The 21,170-nt window shown below is 37.1% G+C and overlaps 1 protein-coding gene across 11 annotated transcripts in view; it reads right to left on the bottom strand.

The window, feature by feature from the left end:
* Positions 1-21,170, bottom strand: part of SOX6 (SRY-box transcription factor 6) — a 382,586-nt gene that overhangs the window by 191,860 nt on the left and 169,556 nt on the right. For 8 of the 11 annotated variants that reach the window (XM_082762761.1, XM_082762760.1, XM_082762769.1 and 5 more), the window contains one exon: positions 4,502-4,519. The exons of the other annotated variants lie outside the window; for them this stretch is intronic. In XM_082762761.1, the coding sequence (XP_082618887.1) occupies positions 4,502-4,519 (18 nt within the window). The remainder of the gene's footprint in view (positions 1-4,501; positions 4,520-21,170) is intronic. 11 annotated transcript variants of the gene reach the window in all.

Below are 21,170 nucleotides of genomic sequence, written 5' to 3'. Positions count from 1 at the left end.
ATACTTCCTGATGCAGGCCCCTGGAAACAGTGACCGGAAAGCATCGTAATTACTTCTAACGAAACCCACAGACCCTTCAGAACTCCTCGGCCTAAGTTTACTGAATTACTTTACGTTTGTTCCTTTTTCCTTCCACAGCTATACCTGTCACAAAATTTGCTGTCTGAGCTGGAACAACTGCTAGTGCTCAGCCTGCAGGCCGCGTAAGCCTGCCTGCTCTGAGACAGGGTGGCAGCGCACGAGGCCCAGCTCTTACCAAGGCAGCCAGGCCCCAGAGCTGCCTGTATAGCCCAGGCACACATGGATTTTTTTTTTATTATTTTATTTTTATTCTGCAGCAAGATGACTCATATTTCTCAGGTTCAGAGAATTTTCCAATACTTCAGATTTAGGAACAATTCTTTAAGTGAACTTTCCCCTATCCAGGTACTATCTGGCGCTGGTCAGCTATCTGGTCCGCTGACAGGAAATCATGTATTTACCTCAGCAAAATGCAACTCCTTAATGCGTTTATTATCTTACAAACAGTGGTGTAAATGTGAACTTTGATCCAAAGACAATAACATCTCCCTTCTGAAAGCTTTTAATTGGGCCTACTCAGCACCTAAGACTACAGGTGATTAGTCACAGAACATAGGTTAAAGAATTTAAATCGCCACAGTCCATTACTTTCTGCAGGTATTTACTAAATAGGTATAAAGTTTGGCCATTCCTTTTGATTGCATTTTACTTCACTCTTTTTTTGCACTGGTGAAATAATTTCAGAAGATGGATGATAACAGAGATGAGAGCTCTAAAATTTAACTTTTTACTCTATTATATAGCTGATGAGAGAATAGGAACAAATATTGCCAACAAACGTATAGGAAAAGCTCAAGAGTTGTTCACTGCAAAATCATGCAGGAATCACCATGTCAGATCAGGCTGCTTAACAACTCCTCTCTAACAGCGGTAAGTTCAGCAAAGTTTAGACTACAAATTTGAATGCCATGAGCACGTTCCACCTACACTTAAGATTCAGCTTTTGAGCAAAAATACATTTATTCCTTTGAAGAAGCTTACATCTCTTTACGACAAAGACAAGGACCAGTGTTCCACAGAAAGGGTTAGTAGAGCTGACCAAACAGAAAGCTGCACAGAAACAATTGCATACAAAAGGATGTTATCTATATTGTCAGAGACATATGCTCTTATCTTTGTTCAAACTGAGCAACCTTTAGACATAGTTTTTTAAACACTACTTTTACAACCTCCTGTTCTCTGCTTAAACAGCATATCTTAATCTAAAAACCTTGATTTCTCTTGTTTTGCAGGTGTTCTGGTTTCAATTCAGAATACCAAGTGCTAACAGGCAAAGTTATCCCTAATAGCTCGCCAAAACTGCACAATTCACATCAGCTACTAGATACAGTCTCTGCATTAGAAAATAACACCATGTTAGACAACATCAACTACATCCTGCAACAACCTGCCAGGGCCAAGATGCCAGGTGTCCCACACTGGACCTTCTCTGTGTCTTGCTGTTCAGAGGCTGTGACTCTAACAGTACTGTGCTGCAAAAATCTGGATTAAATCTAGCAAAGAAAGAGATCATTTACAAGTCATCTGTGGGTACATTCTGTCTTTGGTGTGTGGCTGAAACTCCCATTAACACTAACATGAGCTGCACAGGCCTACTGATGGGTGAATTATACCCCTGACAGAAAAGTGGTTTTTTGCTAGATGGATTTTCTTTGATGAACTTGTTGGCTACTGCACAGTCATGTGTATATATTTAAGTATTTCTCTGTGTGAATGCATGTGTATCTCTATAGTGATGATGTCAGTTTGACTAAAAATGCAGATAAAGCATTTCTTAAGCCAAAAATGGGCCAGAGCTAATTTTCCCCACATAAACTTTGGTTTGGCCCTTATTTATCAAAGCCAGACAAAGCTTGACAGAAAAGAGGATCCAAATCGGTTAGCCCAACAAAAAATAGAAGTTAGGGCCTTTCTTAAGACTTACTTTATAGGAACCGTATGCATAACTTTCACTTTCTAGAAAGTGGTTTTCTCTTGAACACACATCAGAACCATTCATCATCATATAATTGCAAGTTGTCAGTCAGGGCCGCACCCTTCATGCAGTGGCAGGCCGCCAACACATCTGTCAGAAGCACTCACAAGCTTCCGTGTGTTATTGTAATCCCCTACAAAAGGAACGAGCCCATTCATCCAGTCCACATTTTCCAAATTGAACAACGACAGTAAACCCTGAGCCTGGAAATATAATAGCATTTACCCTAAAATGCCACACTTGTCAGGTGACCACAGGCTAAATGCCAGAAAGTAAATATGAAATAGTTTGAAACCCTGTAAGCATGGGTTTTAGGGAGCAGGGTTCTTTGAACCCAAAAGAGGAAAGCTGGGTCCTGTGCTGACAACAGAGTGGTCTCCAACGGTGAAACCATTTGCAAGGTTAAATCTCTGTCTTCTATCTGCAAGTGCCCACTTCTTACCATCTAGACTCAATTAGGAAAAAATTATCCTTCTTTTAATGTTCCTATTCTCTTTTTAGGCTTTTTTTTTTTTCTTCCCTTTGGATAGCACCATCTATTCTTTATGTTAACGCACATTCTTTTCTCCTTTTCCTCTTTTCTCTTGTGTCTCTTAAAAAACACATTCTGCTCCTACAGGTAGCTGCCAAGGGCCAGCCTAGATTTAGTAAACATAAGGCAACAAAAATTAAAGGCCTGGGACATTGAGTCTAAAGCAGACAACATCCTCCACTCAAAAGCCATGTTAAGGACTTTTGTGCAGAATTAAACAGCTATCAAACAACAAAATACTTATTTACACAGACCTTCAGAAGTTTTTTTTTCCAGAGTACATGCATTCAAGAGTCTCAAATATTTTAGAAGGTGAACCAGAGCTTTATCTCTCTGCTTCCACTTTTCCATTCCCTCTCTGGCAAAGAATGGCAGTTCAGTTTTCAGAAACATTGAGTGAAACATGCTGTTGCCCTTGGAGGCAGCAACACAACCACATGAACCCAGTAAGACTTTCAGAGCAGCTCTGTTTCAGCAGGTGAGGCTGTGGATGGAGCCTGATGCTCCTCTGTAACCATCTGGATCTTTACACCTGCTTAGCTACAGAGGTGGAGCCATGACTCTTCTCCGACCCCCTTCCAACAATTTGCTCCCAGGAACTCTGAAGGAGCGGGAGCAGTCAGCGTGCACACCAAGCCATAATGACTGGACTGGTGCAGGCTTTCAGCACTCCACATTGCTGTTGGGCACTTTGATTAGCCCTTGATACAGGCAAAATGGATATTAAATATATAGACATACCCAAACATACATTTCTGAAACCTGAATCTGAAGGGGATATGATGGCTGACCCGCTACAAAATTTATTTCCAAGAGCAAATAGAGAAAACATTATTCCTCAGTGATGCAGCCAGGAGTAAATTATACCATATCACTGCAAAAGAAAGACAAATATCCTAACAAATCAACTCTCCGTTGTGTCACAGACCTATATTTACCCATTGTTTTTGTTCAGACTGGTGTTAAGGAAAATCTAACAATTCATGGACTATATCAGAAAGAAGTCTGACTACTATAAAACTACCATGCAAGCATGCAGAAGCTGCAGTAGCTGCTCTGCTTGTGGAAAAAGCAATGCCTCAATCCCTTCATGCCTCAGTTTCTCAGATAGAAAGGTTTTATCTCACATGGCTACTGAATAACTTAATTCTTTTGAAAGACTACATTATAAGCAAATTTAAGCACAACAGTATATTTTTTCCAATTATACTACCTTAACTTTTTCATAATTTCAAAGTTTATTTGACAAAGTACCTGTCAATCTCTAGCATGAACAAAGAGCAAACATCACTAAAGCTGAATGAAATTAATTTTGAATTTGAGGCATCAGTTGATAATAAGTAACCTGCTGTAAACTAGGTAAATCAAGATAAATGAATGTTTTCTCTTTTATATACATATATATATATATATATGATGCTAAATGCACACAAATATAAGCACAACATATGGTCAACAAGAAATAAATAAAACTGAAAAGCACTTTACAACTGCATGGCAAGTATCCAAACTAAATTTCAGGTAGCAGATGGCATGAATAGGATACATGTGAGAAACAGGCAATTTCAATTATCTCTGAATAGTTCATAAACAGGAAAATTTGGCAAACCACAATTTAAAAAAAAAAAAAAAAAAAAAAAAAAAGACTTGAAAAATAACATTGTGTAATAGAGATAACTGAATTGAAAACACAACAATGCAAAGTTATTAAGCTCATCCTGACCATAATTTCATAATGAGTATTAAATGATTAGATGTGACAGAAAAGACAGAAAAGAGCTGCCCCAAATACTCATGCCTGGAAAATGTAATAATTAATTAATCCAAGTGGGGCTCAGAATTTCATTTTAGTTATTGTCATTAACCAAAAGTGGCCAAGAGACTTTAGACTTGTGCACCAAGTTCCTTCTTACCTTTTGTGCAACGTACACCTAGAAGAAAAAAAAAAAAAAAAAAAAGAATCCAGATCTAGACATTTTTCTAATAGTTATTTGGATATATGTTTCTGAACAGGGAACTCAGGAGAGGTCAGATTTGTCCACAGATGTCATGCAAAAATAATATTGTTTTGAATCAAACAGTGAAATAAGGTGCAAAAGGAAACTATGTTTAAAATCTTTTCTGAGTCACAGTAAATCAGAATCTGGCTTTCAGGAAATACTTTCCCCTCTTTTTAACTTAGCTTTTGGAAAAATAAACTGTATCAGTTGGATGTTCGAAATTTCAAAATTTGGAAGGTAGGACAGAAGCTAATTTCTTAAACTTTTAATTGAGATGCTTAGAAATGCTGTCTAGAGCCAGCCAGGCGAATCACCTAGGAATCAATTCATCATACACTGTACTATTGCTTTCATATTCCCCTCCCTAATTCTCCTTTCCACATAGGAGATGTGTCAGACAAAGATCTATTATCTGAATAACTTTGAGGATTTGAGCTATCTAAATACAATTTAAGCGTCTAATTGCCATTTGTGTAATTGGGATTTAGATAGGTAGAGAATAGTTTAGGTATCTTTATATATCTGAGAAATAAACTCTTTGTTAACAAAACACTCAACATTATCCCCACAAAATGTTGTTTGTTTGTTTGTTTGTTTTTTAATAAAAGCTCTCAAGCATTCCATTCTTAAGCTAGATTTAAAACGAAACTGAATAAAAGGGGAAAAAAAAAATCCTGCCTACATAAATATAGGCAGAATGAAGTGTATTTCCTCACTGAAATACATACACATTTTTATTTATCACGTTTGCTGTTATCGGACAAGACAGCATCTCCAAATACAAGAAAAGAAAGGAAGAGTTTATTGACCACTGTGACTCCAGAAACATTTAGTAAGAATTGGAGAAGCTTTTATCCAGTTCAAATGAAAAATATTTCTAATTTTTTTCATGCTAATAAAGAGAATTTGATCCTTGCTAAATGGAAGGTTGTTCAGAAGGTTTTATCAACAGCACCTTCAGCCTGGCACAATAGAGGCACAGCAAAATCAACAGATGCTTCTGAGCATCTCAATAAACGAGGTCTGGGTCTTTGAAAGAATGACTAGTCTGCCATTTCATAACTGTCATTTGAAAGAGGGAAAGTGTTGTTTAATGACAGCTGGGTTTTACTGCCCAGATGAATTAGAATAATACATAGAACTCATGTATTTTATGTACATTGAATGCTTATGAAACTTATTTATACATCTGTGTGCTTACAGCTACATACAGATATATGCACAACTGCAGCATTTAAAAAACAGCCAGAAAATTTAGGTACAGCACTTGAATCAAATTACATCTCATTTTCAGAGCTGCTGGGCCTGGTAGTTTTGAAAGTTGAAGTTATAAGTTCTGAACATATCTGAAAAATCAGTCCCAGTATGTTTCAAGTTAAGCATCGAAAGTCAGTAACCACAACTGATCATTTGGGTCACTGGAAAGTATGTTCACGGTATACACAACTACAGAGTCAAGACACTACGACCTAAATATCACTTCCATCAGAAAAAAAAATGTTGTTATATAATACCTTACAGAGAAAGCAATAGAGGAGCTACCAGCTGCAAATGTGTTTTTAGAATTCAGAGCCTCCTTGGGGGAAGTCAGCTACTTCTTTTGGGTACCTTAACCCTTCCTCATCATACTGCAGACAGCACCTTCAAAGGTCCTGCTGCTACCCAATCTCACAAAGCCTATGCAGTACCTCCTTTCTTGGAAGTCTGGGACATGACAAAAGTTACTAAGGAGATTTCAGAAACGTCAGCAGCCACCCCATACCTTAGCAATCCCCATCAAGCAGGGATCTCTCTCTTGAATCCTTGTCCTTGCTAAGCGCAGGTAAGGGAATAATAATCTGCAGCAAGTCTGCAAAGTTTACCAAGCTCCAGGCAGCTACTCACTTCAAAATGAGCATGGTCCTGATTTCAGAGTGGTTATGGAGCAAAGGTTCCACAGACTTGGGTTTAACAGCCTTTTTCTTTCCCTACCTGTCCTCCAACAGACAGTCCTGACAAAACAACAGCTCTCAGCTTTTCCATGTCTCAGAGCACAGGAGACTGCCTGGTTTTGCAATAGAAGGATTCTAGGTAAGAATATAAAACAAATTTGTAATATGAAAAAATGACACTGCTTTCTAAAATGTAAAAGTGCAGCAGAAAAATTAAGCTGAATTCTTAAAACAAATTAAATGGATCCTAGTGGCTCAACTACGAGTTTCAAACCAGTAAATCAGTATGCTTAATGTCAGCAACCGATAAAGCAGAAACATATGCTCTGCCTCACTAATGGTATAAAGAACATTCTCTGATTGTGTTTTGGTTGAAGCCAAATGTTTGCTGGTTAAAACAAGATTTATTTTAGAAACATTAATTTTCAATAGAATGCAAACTGATTTATCTTCTACTAAAATCTACGAGATTACTTTTAGTTTAAAAAGACTTCCATAATCGTTTCTGCACAAGACCTATCAAATGATATTTCTTGGCCCATAACAGTCATCTATCCTTTCTCCTGACTAACAAACCTTCCCACAGTATATTATAGATGAATATGCAAGCTACTGTGTTTGAAGTTACAGTTTATTTTATCTTGCCATAGATGTTCTCTACAGCTAGTAAGTGGTGCTCTCCTTGGAACAAATAGATCAGTTTTCTTTCTTTGAAAATACTACTAGATGCCAAGGCAATGAAATACCAAATACTCAATATATAACCACAGAGATATACACATATATACTATGTATCACACCAAGCACATTACCAGAACAGAACTGTGTGACTACTGCTGAGCTTCCATTTTTCTTGTACGTTTACCAAGAAACAAGTTGTTAGGATTTCCAGAAAGTTCTACTCTATTTCAAGCATTCAAAATATTTTGAGAGACCAATTTCTCTGATGTGTTCCCATTATTCTTAGCACTGAGAACTTTAAGAAATGAAACTTTTTTGGTTTTGTGACTAAATGAGAGCTGTAACACTAGGATCATTTCAAAATCTGGTCCAGCAGGGGTATTTCAGAATAATAAGTCCAACTGGCATCTTTATACACTTTTTTTTTCCTTTTTTTTTTTTTTCTTTTTACCTTTTGAGCGTAACAATGTATTATCTAAGCAAGAACTACAGGCTTGAGCCCATACATTTTAAAGTTTACTATTTCAAATCAGAACTAGTGTAATTTTAAGAAAGCAGGTAATTTCAGTGTCTCACAGATCAAAGTAAATAGATGGTTTCATGAAAGGGTCAGCTGAAAGTACCCGGCATGCAGTAGCTGACAAAAGATTAAAATGCAATCACATGAAAAAGCCACAACTTGAAAGAAATCATGCATTCTTGAAAAGATACTTAATACTAATAGATGACATACTTTTACTTGAGTTTGGATCATCTATCCTCATGACTCATTACGTATTTGAGTACATCAATTATATCATAAATAATTTATATCATTACAATGTTCTGTGGTTTAATCCATTTAAAACTGTTTTAGACAGATGAGGGTCTTACATGTCTCACACATCTCAACAGGCTGGGACCCTAGAAGTGCAAAAAACCTCCTTATTAACAAGTATTTATACCTTTTCATATAATTAAATTCATTCAAAAGATATCAAAGCATACTGCAAATTCAAGTAACCACTAGCATCTCCAATTCACAGACAAGGTATCTGAAGCAGAAAGGTTAACATCTTTGCCCAAACTCAAAGCAAGTCACTGCAATCACCGTGCTTCTCTCCAGATTCTCAGCCAACTCCTGGAACATAATAGAAAACCTAACAAACACGGAGCTTGCAGGAAACATTCTCTTAACATACAGCATGATCACAAACACTGAAAGGCTGGTTGACATTTTCAAAGCTGCAAAGGGAATTTGGATGCCGCCAATTCTCATTAACTTTAATGGGAACTGGGCATCCAAATCTCTTAGGCAGTTTTGCAAATCCCACCACAAATGACCATTTAGGTGGTAAGTATTAAATGGTATTGCCTGCCAGGCACCTTTATCTTAGGGAGTTATGTAAAACGAAGCTCCATTGTTTTCTTCTTGGTGGAATAGTATGGGAGCTAAATGAAGTGTCTCACTCGTGGCTTACAGAGAAGCAATTTTTCATGCTACTTGCAAGGTGCAGTTCAAATGGTTCCTTTAGAGTATCACCAGGAAAGACAGGACAAAGAAAACACATTGGAAAACAATCACTGCTCAGAGATAAAAAGTAAATTCACTGTAAGTTGGTGCGTATTTCTGAGCAAATACTTCTGAAATACACAGGCTTTTTATTTCACTTTTAATAGGAATATTTGGCATTATCAGAGTACTGTATTTCTCACCTATTCATCTTTTACTTTCTATATGCCCATCTTTCTGACTAACACCTTGGCATTCAAACAAGTACTACGCTCAAAAATAAAAAAAAAAATAAAACCTGTATAAATGACAGAGTGTTCAACCATGAACACATTGTCTTTTATGAATATTATAATCACAGAATCAATAAGCCTACAAAGAAAAAACAGGACACAAAACGTGTTTTGTCATTTCTGACGAAGTTATAAAAACAACAGACATTCAATATGCCAAGTGTTCTTCAATCCTTCATAATCATAGCCTTATTGAAGTGAGGACAAAAAGGGTCTAATTGCATAGGAGCAATCTCAATGTAATAGGTTATACACCCAGGCACTGCTGCACAATACAACAAAAACAACGTTCCCTGTGTATAGCAGAATGTCATCTCTCATTTTCAGGCAATTACCTTCTTTCTTGTCAACAGTTTTAATAACCTCCATCATCTCTAAAAGACTTTTGCTTCAGTTAAATAATTTTCAGCTTTTTAATATGCAAATGTGCTTGTTCATATGCATGGGTGAAGTGGCGCTGCTACTTGAAATGTGTCAGTACATTGTGGAGCACCTGCACCTCGGGGAAGCTTGATTTAATTGACACCTAATACTATTCATTATTCCACTTAGTGAGCAACTCCTATTAGTCACCTGTAGGTTTTCCTATAAGCAGTGCTTTGGCCACCAATGAAAATATGAATATTTCTATAAATAGAATGGCCATATTTAGTAAAGGGGGTTCACTACTGGTGAGGCTGGAACATCATCTCATCGGCAATATTTCTTAGGATTCTCCCTTCTTCCCCCCCAAAAAACTTTTCTTGACTCTGATGGAAGTCAAGAGTAACTCCTATTTGAAAAATATTTCATGTGTTAAGTACTGACACTTGAATTCTATAACTATATTAAAAGAACATTGTCATAACTCTGCAAAAGGGAACAGGGAAAGGGACTCAAGGTGGGTGGGTTTTATTGCTGTATACACTGTTTTCTTAAAGTGTGATCCGAGTTGGATGATTCCAGTGCCTGCTTTACATGATCTGAATGTAATCACTGGCTGTGCAAAGAAATGCTGAATATGTGTTATTAATTGAATATTCCCGTAATAAATATTTACCATTGTAGTTTAGTTTAACCTTATCCAGCTAATAGCCAATTTTGCTCAATTGTGAAGCATGTGCAACAAAGATCTTTAAATTGCCACATGAAATAATTACGTTGAATATGGGATTCTCGGTCTTTACTGATATGAATGTGATGAATATATGCTATAAATGGATACAGTTTAAGACTCTCATTGTTCTTTTATTGCTGTATTACTACTCGGTCATAGTGCACCGTATGTGCTGAGTTGATGATATCGGGGCTGTTTCTTTACCACATGGTCTGTAACCTTATTGTTCAGGCCACATTTCTTCCCAGCATTAATGCATTTGTTAGTCCCAGAAGGCTTAAACTACAGATGTTTAACATCCTGCTTATGGACAGATCATCTGGAATATGAACTGAGAAATCTATACGACTTATTAGTATATGTTATGAATGTAACAGAGATTTAATAGTCTGCTCAAACCAGATTAGTGAAACCGTTTCTTACAGAAAGGCAACTTCTTAATATAGGCACATGTAAAAATGAAAAATTAAGACATTTTTTTGACTAAAATATGATTTTTGTCAGAAGAATTTGGCACTAATTAATGCTGTTTACATAATAGTGCATGTAACATTAATTACAGCTTTCAGCATGTTAACTGCAAACCTTTTTATTTTTTTCTGTGCACACAGATTTACCAGCATGGTAGAAATCAGAGCCCTTTTGAGGGCTTTTCTGCAGTGTATTCAAAGTGATCATAAATCAAGCCTAGAATTCAAAGACAGTTAAGGACATAGGCAGTAAAAAAGACTGAGTAATGCTCACCCAGAACTCCAATCATTTTTAAACTAAGTGGGGAGAACAGTGGTCAACTAGGCGATTGTTGGTATCCCCCAAAATGTAATCTCCAAGCTGAAGAATGGCAGCTGGCAGAACAGCTGGTGAATAGGATTAATGTCAGAAGAAAGAAATAAAACTCAACATATGTCCAAGCCTGCGGTGCTGGGACTGAGCATGATTGTACCCCGACGGATACCATGTGTACAGCTGGAAAGTGCCACTGTGCCATGCTTCTCTACCCCACAAGGTCATTTCTAAGAAGTACAGCTAATATCGAAACAGTGAACTGAACTTTTCCTTGAGAACTCTGGCTGATTAAGAAAGGAACAAACAAGCTTCATCACGCAAATATTCTGGGCTACTTTAGCTCATGCTGGGTGGTTTTTTACAATACAATCTCGACTAAAAAAGCAGATTAGTATTAAAACTGACAGATTGCACTAATGTAAATATAATTTTAGAGCTATTTAAACCTTTTAATCTCATCTCTTTCAGATTTCCACGTTCATTTAAGGTTTAAACAAGACCCAAAAGCACAAGTTTAATAAAGTAAATAATTTAATTTCATATTACTTAGATATTTTACTGAAAATAATTTTCTATTATCTGCTTAGTCAGAATATGCCTAAGAAAGGAGATCAACATGACACCAGCCGTTAGTCATATTTATAATTCGAAATGTTTGCTAGTAAAGATATTTCAGCTCATGTTTTAGCTTTTTTTTTGTTGTTTTGCTTTTTGTTTGTTTGCTTGTTTGTTTTTTTAAACTGTAACAGTGTAGTTGCTGGAATTGGTTACAGTGAAGAACAGTAAACATATAAAAATTCCTAACTGCTGAGAAAGGCCCAAGTATTTTTAGAAGTTTGAAAAGAACAAATTCTGTGCAGTCACTTTTCTTCTACTAGTAGCATGAAACAGATCCTATCTGCTAGATAGCAATGTTCACACACAATCAGAGTCTCTGCCACAATTGTGTGCAGTGAGAAAGAGCACAAATGGTTAACATAAGTTCTACTCTGTGCCTAATGTCTTTTTTGAATACAGTGTTCTTGGGTACCTTGTAATTTGAAAAGGGGGAGAAAAAAAAAAAAAGTACATTCTCAAATCCAGGTTACTTTTGAAAATACTGGCTTCAGCTACAGCCTCTAGAACTTCAAAACCTCTGTTTGGTGAAAATGAAAAAATTCTTCACCTGAAAGAAGTCTTGTCTCCTTTCCTTTCTTTTCTTTCCTCTCTTTTTATTTTCTCATCTTTTTTCCTTTTTTTTCCCCCCTTTCTTTTGTTTTTTCATTTCTTTTCCTTTCTAGCAACACAGTAGGAAATGTGGAGTGGCATAATATCCCACATTCTCTTACCAGAAGAAAAGACACATGCATCTCAAAGGATGCAAGCACACACTGCTACCTTGTTACCTTAAAATGGAGTATCCAACTGGTGCTCCATCTGTCAGCTGCAAGACAGCAACAGGTAGCCAGAGGTAATATTTTATTCCTCATACTAAATTGACTTCACTGAGGAGAGTAACTGCATTGTTTGTGACTTAAACAAAATAGTTGAAGAAGCAGCAGCCAACTCTAGTGACTTGCTCAGCTTAGAAATACATTTTTCCACCTTGTAGAGAGACACTGGTTCATGTTTCACTGACACAAATCATCCGTATCTCTTGATACGGGAAGAGATATATATATTTAAAAAAAAAAAAAAAAAGTACAGAGGAGCAAAACCCTGATTTTACCTGAGCCAGTTTGAAACCAGTAAACAGCAATGGCCACAACTGCTATTGATGTGTAAACAGCGTAATTACAACGTGAATTTCCACTGAAATGCTTATTTATTTATTAGATGCCTATATAACGCTCACATAATTTAGTGGTGATGTTTCAGTTCTAGTGGTATGTTTCAGACAGAACCAGAGGCCTTGTATTCTTTAAGTAGATTTAATCCCTACATAACCCCACTAGTGGCCTCATCTTGTGTCAGCTACATCAGTATGTACTGATATAATTTGTATCTAGGACTTTCCTAATGTGTGTTCGGCCTCTCAATGAAGGTACTTCACAATTTGCGTTCCATCACTTCCTTGAAATGTCTCTATAGCCTAGTCTTTGTGTTTATTTGGAAATACCAACCCATTTTTCCTAAGTTGTCCCATTTTTCAAAACAAGGCCAATAACGAAAGTGGAAAAATTTGATATAAAGATAATAAACGCATAACGGCCATTATATTCTCTCACCCTGATGAATGACTCCCTTAGTAGCCGAAAAGCTTTAATTTCTCCTCACACGTTTGCATTTCTAACAAAGGCAAAACTTCTACAGTGATTTTGACTTGCCTTCCAAAAGTTCTGAAGGTCTCTTATGTTAAGGTCTAAATGACTAAATGAGATAGTAAATTTTAGATATTTTTCATCATATAAAATTATTCCATTCTATTTTAAGACAGTCTTAAACCTAAGTAAGAATCTCCAGCAGCACTCATCTAATATCATTCCGTAATGGCAAAAATGTTTTTGTTTGCACTCACATAAAAGCGAAAGAAAAGCACATTGCTTATTAATATCTACTGAATTGTTTAAGAGGATTTTTAAGATACAAGTTAAAAGAATTTCATAATTTCAATTTCTCCTTTTCATTTAATAGTAGACATTCATTAGGACCCACACACTGTAATAAATTATAATAATTTCAAACAAGAATTAAATTACTAGGTACCTAGTGAAAGAGCCATTTTTTCTTAGGTACCCTGTAATCTAACTGTCAGATTTAAAATCTATTCCCAATCAACTCTTCACAACATTCACATTTATTCATCTATGCTAAATTAATAAAAGGTGTGAATAATACTGACAAAATTGATCATTATTGTTCATGTAGATTTAGAAAATTATAAGGTAATCTAAAATATAAAAGGAATTGAGGGAAACTATTACAGTTCTTATAAATAAATTCGTCCTATGCTATATATTTTTTTTTAATCAGGAAAAATCTTCAATGAGAATTTATTTAGAGTGACTTGCAAAGCTATTTAATAAATTGCACATTTCAGAATAGAATGCTTTTTTTATTTCAAAAACTATTAAAAGTTGATGATGACTCTAATGCAACCTGAGAGTTCACCCAAAATCTTAAAAAGTAATGCTGAAATACCAGAAACACTACTCAATGTCAGACCAAACATAGACTTTCTAAAGGTTGATCCTCAGAGATGCTAAGCACCTTGCCCAAGGTCCTGAGAGAGCTCAGCTAATGCCAAAGTAAGTGAGAATTGAGGTCACTCAGGATCTCCTGGAATCCAGATCTGAGTGCAGCAATTCTGAAAAGCAGGGCGAGCATCCCTCTCCTTGTATAAACAGATAGAAAAGGGGACAGCGTTCTCCAAGGAATTAAAGGTATTACACAATCCTCTTTCCTTATACACGGACTTAGCAGCCACCAGAAGCAACCACTGGCTCTTATTACAGCTCTACATAAAGCCAAAGACAATGTCTATATTAGACTACTCTGTCCTTTGCACGTTTGCAGTAATTCCTACCATCTAACCTCACTGACCCTCTCCCCCCTGACAGGGATCCCTGCAGATAAAGTAAAGCATGTCAACATCTGTTCCCATTCACACCGATTTTAATTTACAAAAAGAGCTTTGCTATTTTCAGAACAGGCTCCAGAGCACAATGACAGATTTAAGGCCTTTAATGGGGTTGCGTTTTGAGTGTGTCAGCGTTTCGTACTCACCAGGACTTGATTCTAAGGGGTTGCACCAAAGGAAGCTGCGGGGGGCTTTGGAGTCACAGCAAGGGTGTTCTTCTCACTATGGCACTATTTACCTATAAACCAGCCAACAAAGTTTTAATGTCCTTAACGAACCTCTGTGTTTGCTGCTTTGACCAAAAAGCAGAGCTCTGGAGCACCAAGGACACAATGTCCTCTCTTCCCATTTTCATTCTATGTTTTCCATCTACCACTACACCCCTTGCCAAAACTCAGGACATGTTACTGATGGTGAGTTATGCAAACTGCTTCGCCATCACTTAGCTCTGTCCTTACTGATTTTGAACCACCTGATTTTCGCAAAAGCAAAGCTAGTCCAAAGCTGTGTGTGCTTTGTTTCATTTTGCAAAAATAAAAATAAGAAGCAAAACACTCTTTTATCTCTCCTGCTCTACCACATTACAAATTTCACAATAACTAACAATCATTATTCTAAAGTCTTTTTTTAAACTGAGATGTATTTATAGATTATCCTTGTTGTAAATCTAAAGAATTTACTCATCCTTCTGCTAAGTTACAGAGCCAACAGACTGTGAAGATCACAGTTGTACAAAAACAATTCGCAAAGTTTCAGAGAATTTATGGTGACTCAAAATAAATGTTTCCGTCTCCTCAAGAGCGCTCTCTCTCTCTCTCTCTCTCTTTTTTTTTTTTTTTTTTTTTTTTTAAGATATACAATATGAAGAACAACTTGGAGAAACAATGCACAAGTTGTGTTGTAATCACATAACAGCTAAGACATGAGCAGCTGAGCAGAAGGAAGATGGGCAGTGGAATGCCATACAGTAATCAGCACTGTTGACTAATCAGAATTTGAGACACTAGAAGGTAATAAGGGTATTATAAAGAATGGCTTATTGAAGGAGCAGCTGTTTATGTGTAGCTCACTGTTTAAATGAGTTCCACTAGATTGCCATGGTATGTTTTGGTAGAAATGTTTTACTCAAAAAATAAAAAATAAAAAGGAGGGAAAAAAAAAGATATTATATCAGCAACCACAAGCACAAAGAAGCAAATATCTGGATAACATGAGCATAACCACGTTTGTTGTAGCAGTTTTCTAGGTACTGGGAACCTCTAGAAAATGGCATAAATTCAGTGGCCCTGCAAGTTACAAAAGAATATTCATTACTTAGGCAAAGCCTAAATGTCATCTTTGTTAGCCTCCACCACTGAGTGTTGTTGCCATGGGCACAAGAGCTGAGGTGGTTATGAAGGGTAATAGACAAAGAGGAAAAAAACAAGGGAAAGTATAACTAAAAACAACTACAGAGCCACTTCAAGACTGTTATATTGGCACCAGCAGCCAAGAAACACAATAAATAAATTCAACCTCATTTACAAAACAACTCGATTTTAATATCCCTCCAAATAAACATAATAATAAAATTGTGCTATGATCTCAACTAGGAAAATCCAATTAAATTATGTTAAAAGCCCAAAAATAGAAACAATATTCACGACACCAGTGAAAGCAGACGACTCACCAGAATGCTCAGACAATAACCGTGTTGTTCAGATCTATTTGCCATAGGGCCGCTCAACAGTTTTTGTTTGCTTGTTTGTTTCCAGAAACCAACTTAGAGTTTTGGTTTTAAAAACATCTTTGAACTGCTGGGAGCAGGAAGAGACTGCCTCGGAGTAGTGGAAATTTATCATAATCCATTATTTAAAATATTCTACTTGGACAGCAATGGCTTGGTAATATTTAAAAGCAGTCAGCAAGCAGTGGAAACTCTGGTATCTTTTGTAACAGTTCACATGTCAAACTGGCAAAGTGCCCACAGCGTACGGCAGAAAAATCTATTTAATGTCTGCCCCACAAGGCGACATGAGGCTTGATTGGCAGAAAGCAGAGAGTGGCTTTTGATCATGTGTCCTAACAAGCAGTTCCAGCTCCTGTCTCTTCGGCTGAGCGGCTCCACATTACCTATTCAAACAGAAGTGACAGGCCACTGCACTACTCTTTGGCTCTAGTCTCACGCAGTGGGAGCTATGCTGGAGACAGAGCCACTGATTAAATATATCACTTTTTCAAGACAAGCAGGTTGTCTGAATCAAAGTTGGACAGAATAGACTCAACATTATTAAAAGAGGATATAAAACCGGAGCTGAGTGATGTTAGGCCAGTTTGTACAGCCTCAGGGATTCACAGACTGACAAGGGGAATAAGGAACAGCAGAACTTATAAAGCAGGGTCAGAAATTAGCTGTGACATCTTGGCCATCTTCCCATCACTTCAGGGCCACTGTGTTTCAAGTCCTGTAGTCTCTTCTTGGCCTTTTTTTCATGATTTACTGGGCTTGGAGGGGGAGGGGGAGACAAAACCATCAACTACAGAAAGTTGCAAATTGTGGTTTGACAATAAAAAATAAAATATTAGCCATGCTTCACCACCTAATGTACAGTCTTTGCTAATTAGATTGGGCCTTTTTCCTTGTATTCTCATCAGCCAAATTATTGTCATCAAATAATTTGTTGATACAGCACTAGATACTCTTGCTAAAAGGAATAACTGAAATCTGGGGGAAATGACTGAATGGAGATGCTTATTACATGGCCTTATTAGCTCTTTAACGAATTGCTTTGATTTTTGAGGTTATATGTCTGGCCACTGTCTGTTGTGTTATCAGATACACAGGCACTGAAAGGCAACAGACACGATACGTTGTCTACTCATTCAGCGTATCTGTTGTTCACAGGAACAGCACAGCAGCAACAGATAGACTGAAACGTGGAGGAACCCATGCTCCAGCTACATTTTTAATTCCTTGTGTAACTGAAGATATAATAAAACTCATTAATAAAGCTGCAACAACCACATTTAAACAACTAAAAACACCAGCAGTCCACAGAGGAAACTGAAGCAAAGGAAGCTTATTTTAATTAGTAATGCATGCATATGCCAGATCTATAAAATTACTTCAGGGCTACTCAAAGTTCTATTGAAAATAATAAAATTATGATGCAAGATCTAGACAGATTTTGTTCAGAAAAAAAATCCTACTCCTGCAGTAATTCCACTGAAATTAATAGAGTCACCTTAGGAATAAAAGTGGTTCAATATTTATTTTTCACTATGGCAAGTTCTTCTGACATTTTAACAAACCTCTGCCCAATGTGTTAGTTTTTGTTTCACTGTAAATATTTAAAAGTAATCTGCTTGTTACATATTTAAGATATGATAAGGAGCGCTAAGACCTATGCAGAGAACCAGAGGTATTTTAAACATCAAAAACACAGGTAAATTTGAAGAGAAAGTAGAAAGAGCAGAACCCTGTCTGCATGCATATCCCCTAGCACATACAACATCACTACAAATGCAAGCAGAATTCAATCTTAAGGTGTTAGACTAACAAGAAATTCACTGCAGGGCTCTCCAATTTTTTGATGCCCTTGCAGGCTCTCCATACTGGAGTGTTCAGAGTTCCTCCAGATGGGGGAAAGAGCCTGCTTGCTTCAACATTTTCAAACAAATAAAAGACAGAAGAGCATTCAAGATGTGTTTTTTTTTTAGGTTCAGTGAAGATCATGATTCACTCTAGAAGGTGATGTCACATCAGTTCTTTAAGAAAAGTAAGCAGGCAGCAGTGCATTATCGCTTCACGCCAAAATATGGCAAACGGTTGTGTAAAGCATTAAGTAAAGCAGTTAATAAAAAGGAAGATGAAAATAAACAGGCATTCATAAATAGGGCACTGTGCCCAGGAACTCTGGGCACCTATGTAAGTAAAGCTAAAAATATATTATGATTAATAAAAGAAAACAGCTATTAGACACATTCCGAAATGCTACGCTGTAGAACAAGACATTTTGGCATGGTTTTACTGACTGGCAGCCCACGTTAAAGGAGGACCTGAGACTGCAACAGAATGGGTGCTGCTAGTCAGGACAGAGCAATGCTAACAGGAGCTATCTGCGGATGTTTACACAGGACTTGTCCTCACGACTGTGTTTACCAAGGGCTACTGTACTCTTTTTTTTCATGAATCTCACAATCTGAACTCTAGCAACACAAGCACTTCTTTATGTTATTGAAGACATTCAAGAGAAGGAGAATTTTGACACGTGTAACTATTAACTCTTGCTTTAGTTTGGAGATCAACATGCCAATGAGCAAATAAGGAAGATGCCTAAATATAAACGGGGATTAAAAGGATTCATCACAATCCAAAATACACTTATGAATCATAGAAACGTAGCTCAGAACACAGAATTATGTTTTGTTCCTGATTTTTACTTGCTCTCTTCAGCTACAGACTGGAAAGTGAGAGCACCCGTGCAGGGCCAGAACTTGAATTACACACAAAAGTCTCACTAAGCCGCAGTTTGGACCTGCCACTTCTGAAGCTGAAGTCAAACCCCTCCTGACTTTAAGGGTACTAGATCAGTCATACAATGCAGAACTGCAGAACCTTAAAATAAACCACATTTGAGACTATACCCAGAGTGCTGGATCCAACTCTGGGTTCCCCAGTACAATGCATACTGGAGAGAGTGCTGCATAGGGCCACAATCAGAGCATCCCTTATACGAGGAGAAACTGGACAAGCTGTGAGTGTTTAGCCAGGAAAAGAGCATGCTCCAAGGGATCTTACCAATGTCTATGAATGCCTGATGGCAGGAGTAAAGAAGATGGACCCAAACTCTTCTCAGCAGTGCCCAGTAAGAGGCCAAGAGACAATGGGCACGAACAGAAATACAGGATATTCCTTTTAAACATAAGAAAAACCTTTTTTTACTGCAAAAGTGATGAAACATTGAACAGGTTGGCAGAAAGGCCGTGGTGTTTCTATCCATGGAGATACTCCAAAGCTGATGGGATGTGGCCCCAAGCAACCTGCAGTAGACGATGCTGCTCTGAGTGGGACCTGGACCCACCTTCCTTCCTCAGCTTTCCTCTGGTTCTCCCGCTCTGGGAAATGACAGCGGGGTTTCCCCCTGTCTCTGTGGGGTTTCACCCTTTCTCTGGGTGCAGGAACATGCATACATTGCCACTGAAGTGATCACAAGAGGGAACTTTCACAGATCAGCCAACATACTTCATAAAAGAAAGATGCTTTTAATGACAGCATCCTAAATTTTATTATGCTGAACTGAGCAGTTCTTACAAAATTCTTACATTTATTCTTTCTACAAAAAAATGGTAAATTCAAAATCTAATTTCCTCCCTCACATTATAAAACACTCTAGATCTCTATTTTCGTAAGTTCCAATTTTTCCCATTAGAAATGTCAGGGAAAATAAAGGCATCTAAAAATACTGAAATGGTATAAAGTATTATTTTAAATGGACAACTTTTTTTTCTTTTTCTTCTAACACTTACTTGCATTTAATATTACACAGAAGTAACACTGACATTGAATGGATTTAGTCTCCTTAACATAATATTTGTTTGAGGTTAATTAGCATGGGTAAAGGATAATCTTAGAAACTGTTTGTTGTTTCCACCGGAGGCAGGTTTCCCTCATGGAAGTGGCATCTTGGAGCTGGAGTTGCAGATACAGAGATGAGAGCAGGCGCGCTCTCCAGTAGATGAACAAGACAGCCTGAACATATATCTGTCTTGTGCAGACAGATAGCAAGTGCCTCTGTCTCTCTTATGGCAACCAAATAAAGTTGTCAAAATTATTTTTAAGTAATGATAAGGTATCTAAACCAAATACAGTATAGGAAAATAAAAAAATATATCAGCATTTAAAATGTATATGCTGCTGAGCATTTTTACTGTCATTTCTTTAAGAAAAGCAGATCTAATTAGCTGTATCTCTAAAGTGCATACCTAGCATTTTTATTATGTATTATAACATTTTGCTTAGAGTTGACATTTTTATTCTGACAAGCACTGTCTGGAGAGCTCTCAATAAATAATACATTTACACTTTTCAGTAAATAAGCACTGGACACAAATCGTTATCCTTACTTACAGCTGCCCCTCTCTAATAGTGCTTTTACAAGTAAGGTGACTATTCAGTCTAATGCAATACTCTCAGTGCTGGAAAGAAATTTTCATTCATTACCCCAGTCACAAGCACTTAAAGCACTTTTAGACCTGGCTGCAAAACAGCAGGAATGGCAAAGTAAATACGACTAACTAAAACTAAAGTTCATCACCAAAGAAATCTGAGGTCATTCACCCTCCAGAACTCGAAAAGACAATGACATACAAGATTGGCCATATCCGAGTCCTACCTTTTCCTTATTTTTATTTTTTTTATGTTTACCTTGGCAACATAAAGAAGGGAAGCATTGCCATCTAGTCCCTACTGTTAATCTGATGACTAGAAAAGTAGTTCAATTCCTATTTTAAAGCATGATCTGATCATACCACCTGTGTCACAGTACATCAGAAACCAATGAAGTCTGAATTTATTTATCCACTGCCAAGATCACGCATCTGAAGCAACTTGCCATATTTTTACAGCTATTTAATCGCTTGCATTCTTCATCACAGAGCCTGATGTTATTTGTACCCTTTCATATTGGGCTCGCCTTTCTTATGGTCCAAAGGAAAAAATTGTCTCTTAGCTGTTTCTTTATGTCGTCATGATTCTCGTAACAT

Source organism: Aythya marila (assembly GCF_965140915.1).
Source record: "Aythya marila genome assembly, chromosome: 5".
Lineage (NCBI taxonomy): Eukaryota > Metazoa > Chordata > Aves > Anseriformes > Anatidae > Aythya > Aythya marila.
Note: the sequence above shows the minus strand (reverse complement) of the source record. Positions and strands in the feature narration are given on the sequence as shown.